Raw genomic sequence first — 10278 nt, forward strand, 5'->3', positions numbered from 1 at the left:
ACCCCCCCCCCCCCCGCCGCCCTCCTCCCCGAGGAGGGGGGAGGGGAGCGTGAGAGCGGCGCCGCCCGATTGGGCCAGCAGCAAGGAGGCGGGCGGAGCATAGCTAAGGCTTTGATTGGTTGTCCCGGCACAGAGGCGGGGAAGAGAGCGCGGGGATTGGAGGTGGAAGCTGTCGGTTCGAGCAAGGCCCGCCTCCTGGCTGAGGGGGTGGGCGGGAAGCGGGGGGCTCTGCGGTGGCCCCGCTGTCGCCTCAATGGGGAAGGTGGCGAAAGCGCGGCCTGCTTAGGCCTCTGGCTGCCGGGCACGGGGGTCCCTCGGGCCTTCCCGCCCCCCGGGGTGTCTTGTAGCCCCTCCTCAGGCCGAGCGGCCCCGAGCTGGCACTAGAGTGTGTGGGGCTGGCTGAGGGGATGACAGGCCTCGGTCCCTGGGGCCTGCAGTCGAGTTGTCCCTGCCTGAGGTGATGGGAGAGGCGGCTCTGACAGACGTGTGTCCTCTTCAGCAGTGCCCCATGGCAGCCAGGACCCCTTACCCTGCCCTTGTCCCAGTGCCTTCTACTCAAGTGGTTCCCCGGGTGACATCCCTTCGACAGGTATGTCCCACGTGCTGCAGGCACGTTGCTCTTTAGTGGTGTGGCCACCCTGTCCTCAAGTCTGTGCCTCCAGGTGCCACACAGCGGGCCGTGGGTCAGGCTGACCAGCAGTGCTTGGGCTGGCTGGCCTGCAGTGGGAGGGAGGCCCTGGCACCGTACACCCCCGCGGGCAGCACGAGGCAGGGCCGGGAGCTGGAGTCTCACCCTTCATGTGTGAGATGTGGCAACCAGTTAGTTAACACATCTCTTCATCAAAATGGCTCCCTGTTATTAGGTGCTGCTGCCGTGTCCTGTGCCGTGGCTGGGATCCCTGGTTAGGCAGGATTCCATCGTTTAAGGGCAAGCAGAACAAAATGTCTCTCCTTGTCCTGGAGGAGTCTGCAATCATCAACATGATTTGCCTATTTTTTAAAGTTTGGGATGTGCCTAAGAGTCCCTGTGGCAGAGAAGTTGAGGCTTATACGGGAGGGACTTTTCCCAAGGCTGATTTGCATGTCTGGCAAAGCTTGGATGAAAGCCTGGGAGTCCTTACTCTCTTTGCCAGGCTTTGATGCCCAGACTCCTTGCCTTTAATCTTCGCCATCTATGCAGACAATATCAGAGCTATCAAATAATTCTACCACAATGTGAGTCTTTAAAAAAATATTCTGCTGGGAAAGTACACAACAAGGTATTTGGATAAAAGTTAAAAACTGGATTAAGCCCAATGAGTTGTTATGATTCTTGCCTACCAGCTTAAGCAGATACACAGACTTTGGGTTGGGAAAAGATTTCATATTTGTACAGTGAAACCAATGCAGGAGAGATCGGTCTCCCCATACAGCAGGGTTTGTGGGGGCTACTTCTAAAGGCAGAGCTTGAATTGTTCCATCAGTTGATATCTGGTGTTTTCAAGGCTTTGAGACATTGCCAGAGATTAGCTGAGTTTTCTTCTTTCTGTTTCTCAGTTCACTGGGAAGAGCTCAGCCTGCTAAATATTTAATATTTGCCAAGCTGGGATGCTTGAGTGCTGGAAGCATCTGAAGAATCCAGCCCAGTCCCTCACACTTCTCATTCCCTGAGCGTGCCGCTGACAGACGTGTCGATCTTTCGCTTCCATCACTAGGTAAAGGACAAATGATCTTTCTGTTTGTGGTGTGGGAGGAGGCCGTGTGTTATCTGGTATGATTCACTCTGATAAATAACCTCCTCGGAGGACTTCTCTTGTTTATAGCAACAGCCTCAAATGCTAAGGTTTACAGAGATTGTAATCCTCACTGTTCTCACGCATGTTTACTCTGCAGTTTTATCAGAAACATCTCTTGAAAACCTCAGTGTTTTTATAATTAATTGAATAATGTGACTGATGTTAAAAATAAACGGATTTGGAAAAATGCCCAGTGAACTGCTGAACAGTGTGTAATATAGCAACCGTAGCTGGATTCTCAGGGGTATGTATATTTTCCTAACAAACGCAGTCTCATGACTTAGAGATTAAATCTTTATTAGTGCGAAATTCACCCTGTTGATTTTTCTGTGTTTGTGCTGCATAATTATTTCTGGGGAAATTCACGTTTTTTAAAGGGACGGTGCTCCTCCGCACACGTGCCCTGCTGGGAAAGGTCTCAGTGTGGGTGAGTCTGAGCCCCACGGAGGCACCGCAGAGGGGATGTTGCCGAAGGGTATTTCCACCCCTCCACCATCCCGCTGGCTTTATTTCCCCATCCAGGTCCAATCCATTCACAAAGGGGCTGTGTGTGTGAACGGGGTGCTCTGATATATATTGATTCTGCTTTCCCAACACTGAAATGCTCTTGATTTCTCTTTTTTGACTTCATCCCTGCCATGCCCACCTCACCTCTGCTCCATGAGCCTCGGCCACGTCCCTGCCCCATGCTCTCCCTGACCTAAGCCTCTCCTGACGCCGCTCCCTCGGTGCCGCCACCACTTCCTCAACTTTTGCTGTCTCAGGGCATCATCTTATCAGTCTGGGATAATTTATGAGTTTGGGCTCTGCAGTTAAGTCTGGGCCTCACCTCTGCTGTCACCCGAGGTGTGTCCTGCAGGCCAGGGGCTGGGATCTCTCCGCTCTGCTCGCCTCGGGACTGTGAGTGAGCAGGGAAAGAGATGGCTTTTCTCGCCTTCTCCCTCCCCACTTCCAGGACTGAGATAAAGCAGCAGGATAAAAACAAGGCAAGATAAATTCAGAAGGGATAAAACTTAGCGAGGTGAAGTGAGATGCATCTGTAAGGTGTTTGGTGAGCCATCAAATCCTGTCTCTTATCCCAGAAGAATCCCAGATACATAAAGCCCTGTAAACTACATCATCAGCGCCTTCCTCTGGAAAACATCATCACGCTGATCCATTTGTTCTAGCAGCCAAATGATTAAAGTTTGAAAACTAAATTACACGCGTTGCTGCAACAGCATGAACACAGTAATGGCCCTCCTCTGTTACACCTGTAACCTCTGTTATAATACCTTTAATGAGCTTTCAGCCTCATCATCCAAGAAGAAAAGATCATTGCACCACACTTTATGCTGTAAAGGTGTTCTTTGTGCCGCTGGTGGCCAGGCACCCCCTCTGAGGGGCTTCACGAGAGCCTTCCCCAGAGCTGGGGGGCAGACCCAGGCTGGGGAGCTCCCCAAATGGGGCAGGGGGAGCAGCCCCTGCCTGGGGCAGGACACGGCAGCGGCATGAGCCCCTTCTGCAGCGTGCAGGCTGCTGGAACCCCTGTGAGGGGAATGGGTACCTGTTCCCATTCCATAGGATTATCCTATGGAGTTATTCCAAGCTTGTGTCTTCTCAGCTTAATTTAATAACAGGCTGCGAGCTCTACTTTGATCTGCTTGTGTTTTTCACTAGTTCCATCATCACAAAGGCCAGAACTGTTTCACTTTCTGTGCCAGGCTGGGTTTCCTGTTGGATGTGTGAAGGACGCATCTGCCCGGTGGGTTTCTGGCCTGCCAGGACGGGGGATCCTGTTATCGGCAGAGACAAAGGGAGCACAGGAATCTGGAGTTGGTGGATTCCTTTCCCCAAACATGTGGCCAGACCTGAAAATCCAGCTGCCTGGCTTTTTTTTTGTTTACTGGTTTCCATATCTCCTCTAGTGTGTCCTGGGAATGTGCAGGAGGACTCTTCGCTGCTTCTTTCCGGGGGGCCTATGGGTGGAACAGGAGCTGGTTTGCCCCTTCCCAAATCTGCCGACTGGAACCCGCTTTGCCTCCAGGCTTGTTGTGTTTATTAAGTGTTCTCCTGTGTCTGTATCCCAGCTGTTGCCTTCAGCGCTCTGCTGGACAAGAGACCTGCTGGCGTGGGCTCTCCCACTGGTTCCAGTCCCACAAATGCCGCTGTTACCCCAAAACTGTAAGTCTGTGGTTCCCACTTGACACGGCAACCTCTAATTTGAGATCCAAGGTGGCAGAAGTAACAGAAACTGTCCCTGCTGGAGTTGGGCTTCTCCCTTTGCTTCATTACCTCATGGGGCTGAGACCCCAGGGCTGGTGAGCCCAGTTTGCAGGTGATATGGACTTTGTTTCCGCTCTGCAAAATGCAGCCTGGAAGCTGTGTCAATCATTTGTGTGAGGCTTTCAAGAAAGACAAAGAATCTTAAATGCTTCAATTTTCGTACTTAGCAGGCCACGCTTGTGCTGACAGTACCTGCTGGCAATAACCTCGCGGATGGCAACAGGGGAAAAAACCACACAAAACCCCAGAAGAGTGCTGTGTCAAAACAGGCTTGACAAACTTTAAAAACATGCCGGAGGAGGCAAAGGTAATTTAGGTGAGGATGCAGATGATATCATTCCATCTCTCGGCGGGGATCTGCTCCCAGAACTGCGATGTAGCTATGGCAGCACGTGTACTCATGGGATACTGACATGTTTATGTGTTTTTTAAAAATCTTAAAACCTGCCCCTTTACCTACAATTAAAGAATTTATGGGTTTTTTTTTTTATTATTATTATTTTGTGCTGCCTGATCGATTCTGCAGTAAACTCACCCCAAAGAGAGTGGTGACAAGAGAGCTCCTGACATCTCCGTGTTCTCTCCCTGTGTTTGGAGGAAGCAGAGGGACCCTGTTTGTGTTCCCAGGCATCTGAGCTTTCCTCAGGCTACAGGCATTCCTCATCCCTGAGCTGTGCCCATTGAATTTCTTCCTCTCTGGGCCTCTCAGTCCTGAGAGGAGTCATCAGTGAGAGGAGCAAGGAGGATCACAGAAGGTCTGGATAACGAGGGTCAGGTCTGGGACCATCCTGGCAGGGCAGGACGCTGGGCAGCACTTTGCCGTGGCTCAGGGTGCCTGTGCCTTGCCCCGTTGCACAGTGCCACCTCCTGGAAAGCCGTGCCTGAGCTGCACACATCAAACAGCAGTTTTGCTCCTGAAGCAGCCAGTGGTGCCTCTAATTGCTGCAAAGTTCATCTTCTGACCCACCAAGAGCCCTCCACCAAACTTCTCCTCCTCCAGCAGGTATGAAAGATGCCACTCGGTGCCCGGCTGCTTGCCCTCACCCCACCACCCTGTGGCAGAACATCCCCACATGGCTCTTTCCTGCTCCGGATGCTGAATATAAATCTCCAGCTACAAAAAGAACAGTAGAGGAACACAAATGAACATCTTTTGGTGTTAGTTCTCAGCTTCTGTTCTCTTTGGGCACCAGTTCCCTGTTCAGCTGAATACCCCGCGTATATATTCACCCTTTAAGTGCCCTGTTTACCTCTTCCTCCTGGTTTTGACTTTAAGGGACATTTTTCTCTCTCCCTCCCCAAGTTTGATGACCTCGTTATGAGCAACAACCAAGCCCCTCATCACGGTGCTCACCCTGTATTTAAAATATTGCTACATCTTTTTAATGAGACAAAAAATGTGTACGCGGAACTTGCACCTGAATGCTGCTGGCTTGACTAAGCTCTATATTTATCCTGAAAAGACAAGAAAAATAGGTGGTTCCAAGAGCAACACATTTACTCCTACGGAACAGTAACACAGCTTATGTGCTTAGTCACTGAAAAAATGTACACTGCAATTTAAAGCCAAAGGCTGGTACTTCATCCATCATTTTAGGCTATTGTGGCATCTTCTGAGCAGTTGGGAGATTAATGTACTCTGGTAATCTGTCATACACAGTGAAATACCTAGTGCTGCAAGGTAAGGCTCTAAAAGCTGTTATTTGAAAAAAAACCCACCAACAAACAACAGTAATTATGTAAATACAAGGCCACAAAGTTCACAAAAAAGAAAAGGCTACTGTGGCACGTGGCTGTCCACGGCTTTCATTGGATTCTGTGTGGCAAACTTATAAACTTTTTCCCGGGAGAATGCTGAGGAATTCAAACAGCCTGTTTACCAAAAAAAAAACCGCCTTTTTTTTAATTAAAATTCATATTTGTAAAGGAGAGATCATTACAGAAATGAGGTAAACCAACACATACGACATAGTTTTCACTTTAAAAATAAATGTCAATTGAGCAATTGATTTGACTCCATGAAGTCCAAGAGGAAGAGTCTGGTGAATGTTACTCACCCGGACGAGGTGGGAAGATGCAGCCGATGCCGCCCTGACTCAGCGCAGAGATGTCAGTGCCAAAGGGTCAGGAGTCTGCCAGGGACCAACCCCTTCTCACCACGCTGTCCTCTTCTCCCCCGTCAGACGTGGAGACGAGAGGAGATGAGTAAAGGCCAGAAACGGGCAGCGGTGGCCTCTTCACCCACGGCTTTAACCAGGGGTCCCCCACCAGTGTCCCCCCCCCCGTAAAAGGCTGTGTAAAGGTTTAATTTGATTGTGCAAATTCACTCCCTCATCAGTCGTTGCTCACCACTTCTCAGCCATAATGGAGACTTAACAGCAAGCAAATACCAGCTCTGAAAAAGTTCCATTTCAAAACAATATCTGGCAAGCAACAAGCCCGTTAAATGTGACACATTTCAAGGTACAAAGAGAAGAGTTTACGCTTCCTTCTATTTTTTTTTTTTTTGGGAAGTTTGCTTCCATACATGTACAAGCAGAGCTTTTCATCTAAATGTTTATGAAGTTACTGCAAGTCCAAGAGTTATGCTTCCTTCTATTTTTTTTTTGGGGAAGTTTGCTTCCATACATGTACAAGCAGAGCTTTTCATCTAAATGTTTATGAAGTTACTGCAAGTCTGTGAGAATCACATTCGTCACCCTGTGAAATGCAGTTTTCTCATCGAGGACCAAGCCCCACGGCCCGAGCACCTCAAAGAGGAGGAAAGTGGCTGCGATGTTGTTTTACCTGGTAGAATGGGAAGGAAATAGTGTGGTGAACCTCAGCCCCGGTCCTCAGAACACTGCTGGGAGCCAGCCAGCTTGCTTCCAGTCCTAACCAGTACAGACCAAAGACCACCATCACCAGCAGAACCAAATAACACTCCAAAAATTCCCTCCATTAAACCAGTGGCTAACAAACTCCTAAAAGTAGGCTGTTGGCAATTACTGTGTGGCTGAAGCTCTGCAGTCCAGGTCCATTTTGATGGATGAAGGTATCGTAGAGGTGACAAACTACGCAGATGAGACAGAGATGGAGTTTCACCTGTTACACCCACCTGCGTGAAACTCATCCAGGCCCTTGTGGATTAATTATGCTGAGACAGGCAACGCGTTGCTTCCGATACGTATCCCAGCACCGTCTCTGGTAACCAAGACATGAATTTTTCATCACATCTGCCAAGTTTACAGTGAAATTTCACAACCGCGAGCAGATAGAACATGAGGTGAATGCACTATTTGAATCCCATTTTTATCCTCAGGGCACGTGGGTGGGATTTAAACTGTACGTAGGCTCGGTGTTGGTCTGAAAGTGCTGGATGTCACACTGCAAGAGCAGGATCCATAACTCTCGGTGCAGAGAGAAGGTTGTACCACATCTGCACCCCGTTTCCAGTAAATGCTTTCAGCAAGAGACAGAAGTGCCTTCACTACCGTTTATGATAACTGTACCTTGGCAGCTGCAGGGCTGTGATATCGCAACAAGATTCTCCAGGTTAGGAGTCAGTTAAAGGCTCTAGATCTTGAGAGAGAGAAAGAGAGTGGTGTCATACTTCAGAGAGTTTTTTCCAAACAGAAATAAAAAAATAACTGTCTTTTTTAAATAAATCTATTGTTTGAGGAACTAAAGCAACCAGTGTTAAGTTCCTGGTTTATTACACATCCTGCTCCTGCTCTGTATGACGAGTCTGAATAGGCAGATTAGCATGAGATTAGCAGAAAAAGCTCTTTAGGCTCAGCAAGACTCCAAGGCGAGCCATTTCACATTGACAGGAGCTACCACCCCTCCCTCCCTGCGTCCACTGGCACCACGGGCAGATTTTTCCCCCAAGAAAGACGTCCCACCGCTGTTTCTTTCACTGGATCATGCCATCTTGCTGCCCCGTCTGGCTGGGGTCAGCGGTGACTGACGGGCTGGGTGTATTGCTCTGCAAAAATCGACGGAAGTCCTTAATCATGGGGCGGAGGACCTGGATGAGGGCACTCAGTGCCGCCTGGGTTCCTTCCATGGCTTGTGCCTGTCGCTCCTGGGCGCACGCCTGCACCTCCTGAGAGCGCCGAATCATCTGCAGCAAGTCGTTCTGCTGCTCCAGGTGCTGGGCGATCTCCTTCACGTGCAAGTTGGTCACTCGCTGCTCCTGCAAGAGCTTGGCCGAGTTGAGGGCAATTCGGCTTTTCAGCTCCTGGGGTTTCGCGGACACTTCGTGTTGATGAGCCATCATCTCCAAGGGCGCTTCGGCCGTGACCGTGGTGGGGGCTTCGGTTGTGCAGTACTCCACCACCCCGTCCTCCAGACTGTGGTAGGTTGTCTCTGCAGGAACTGAGAACAAAGGAGAGAAAGGGGGTAAGAAGTAGCTGCGATACGGGGGGGATTTTTATCTCCAGGTCTATTGAATGAGTATCACAGGAATAGCGCCTGTTGGGTGAGATAACATACAACGAGCAGCAATGCACAAAATGAGCTATTTAAGTCTACTCCACCCTCATCTCAGCTTCCGTCAAGGCTGTACAGTCCAAAGCAATGGGCCATGCCTTATCTGTCTAGACAAAATCCTTTCTCAACCTCCAGTTCAGAACAACCTTTCCAAGGGCAATTACCCGACTGACAGAAGGGCCAAGACAAGGCCCAGAATGGCGCTTGTCAGAGGACTGCTGCTCTTCAGGGCAGACTGGGAATTCAACCTCAGAGACTTTTCATGGAATCACGGAATTGTTGGAGTTGGAAGGGACCTTCTAGAGATCATCCAGTCCAACTCCCCTGCCAAAGCAGGGTTGCCCAGAGCACATCACTCAGGAGCACCCAGGTGGGGCTTGAAGATCTCCAGAGAAGGAACTCTACACCCTCCCTGGGCAGCCTCTGCCAGGGCTCTGCCACCCTCACCCCAAAGAAGTTCTTCCTTATATTTGAGTGGAACTTCCCATGGTCCAGCTTCTGCCTGTTGCCCCTCGTCCTGTCACTGGGAACCACTGAAAGGAGTCTGGCTCCCTCCTCCTTCAACCCACCCTTCAGATACTTGTCAGCATTGATAAGGTCTCCCCTCAGCCTTCTCTTCTCCAGGTTCAAGAGTCCCAGCTCTCTCAGCCTTTCCTCCTCAGGGAGATGCTCCAATCCCTCCAGCATCTTTGTTGCCCTACGCTGGACTCTCTCCAGCAGTTCCCTGTCGTTTCTCCCCCTCCTTTTGTTCCCAGAGACAGGGACTGAACAATCTGCAAGACGCAAAGGATACCAGCGTCCCTTGTTCTTAAGGACCGGCCATCAAAGCTGACTTTAAGTAGTGCGTATCTTGCAGCCACTCCCCCACAGCATGAGGACATTCTGGGAACAGCATTTTAATTACAGAGACTCGGGGCTGAGGGGGTGGGTGTCTTTTTGCTGGGGCTTTCCCCGCACAGGCCTCAGGGGTGGGCGTCAGGACCCCGCTATGACCTTCCAAACTCGGCCCGGGGGCCTAACTTCAGCGGGTGCAGCACTCACTCTGGGTCAGGGTGACGGTGGTGGCCGAGGCGGTGATGGGTATCTCGGTCCCGTCCCCCCCGCTGCAGTCCCCACTCGGCAAACTGATGATGGTGGCTTCTCCCAGCAGGTTGCAGATGCGCTGCTGCATGGGGGTGAGGATAACGGGGGCGGCGGCGGCGCCCGTGGGGTCTTCGCTCTCCGGCCCGTTGCCGTTGCCGTTCTGACTCTCGCCTCCTCCTTCCATGGCAGCCCGGACTTGGGCTACTTTCCGCCGCACCTCGGTCTTGAGGTCGGACCATTTCTTCTTGACCTCGGGCAGCTCGCGGTGGCAGGTGGCCACGGCGTTGACGCGGCGCAGGATGTCGTGCCAGGCGGCGGCCTTGGCGGCCAGGGGCACGCCGGCGTTGAAGTGGTTGATGAGGAGGTGCTTGCCTCGCTCCAGCTCCTCCACGATGATCTCCACCTCCCGCTCCGAGAAGTTCATCTTCCTCTTCTTGGCTGGGGGCGCCGGGGGGGACGCCATAGCCACCCTTGGGCACCGAGGAGGGGACACTGGGGGACACCTGCAGGCCAAGGGGGGAGAAAGGGGGGGCTGGCCGGGCCCAGGGGGCCCTGGGGGAGGCCGGGTAGGGCCGAGGGGCGGCAGGGCCCCCCCAGGCCTACTCACCCCCCGGGGCCGGGGACAACAGGGGGGCCCCGAGGCCCCTCAGGGCCCGGAGGTGACCGTCCCCCCCCCCCCCCC

The 10278-nt window shown here is 51.7% G+C and overlaps 1 protein-coding gene and 1 long non-coding RNA gene across 2 annotated transcripts; one reads left to right on the top strand and one right to left on the bottom strand.

Annotated features, from left to right (window-relative positions):
• Window positions 1-217: 217 nt before the first annotated feature.
• LOC106890977 lies at window positions 218-1964 on the top strand. Its single transcript, XR_001412609.1, has 2 exons — window positions 218-589; window positions 1537-1964. It is a non-coding gene; the product is annotated as an uncharacterized LOC106890977 (long non-coding RNA).
• A 4659-nt stretch (window positions 1965-6623) lies between these two features.
• On the bottom strand, window positions 6624-10234 carry NAIF1 (nuclear apoptosis inducing factor 1). Its single transcript, XM_014951040.1, has 2 exons — window positions 9555-10234; window positions 6624-8399 (listed from the first exon to the last, which is right to left on the bottom strand). Exons 1-2 carry the CDS (start codon window positions 10057-10059, stop codon window positions 7936-7938), a joined length of 969 nt encoding a protein of 322 aa, XP_014806526.1. The 5' UTR covers window positions 10060-10234; the 3' UTR covers window positions 6624-7935.
• Window positions 10235-10278: the final 44 nt, after the last annotated feature.

The sequence above is a fragment of the Calidris pugnax genome, unplaced genomic scaffold, assembly GCF_001431845.1.
Source record: "Calidris pugnax isolate Ruff unplaced genomic scaffold, ASM143184v1 scaffold22, whole genome shotgun sequence".
NCBI classification, from domain to species: domain Eukaryota; kingdom Metazoa; phylum Chordata; class Aves; order Charadriiformes; family Scolopacidae; genus Calidris; species Calidris pugnax.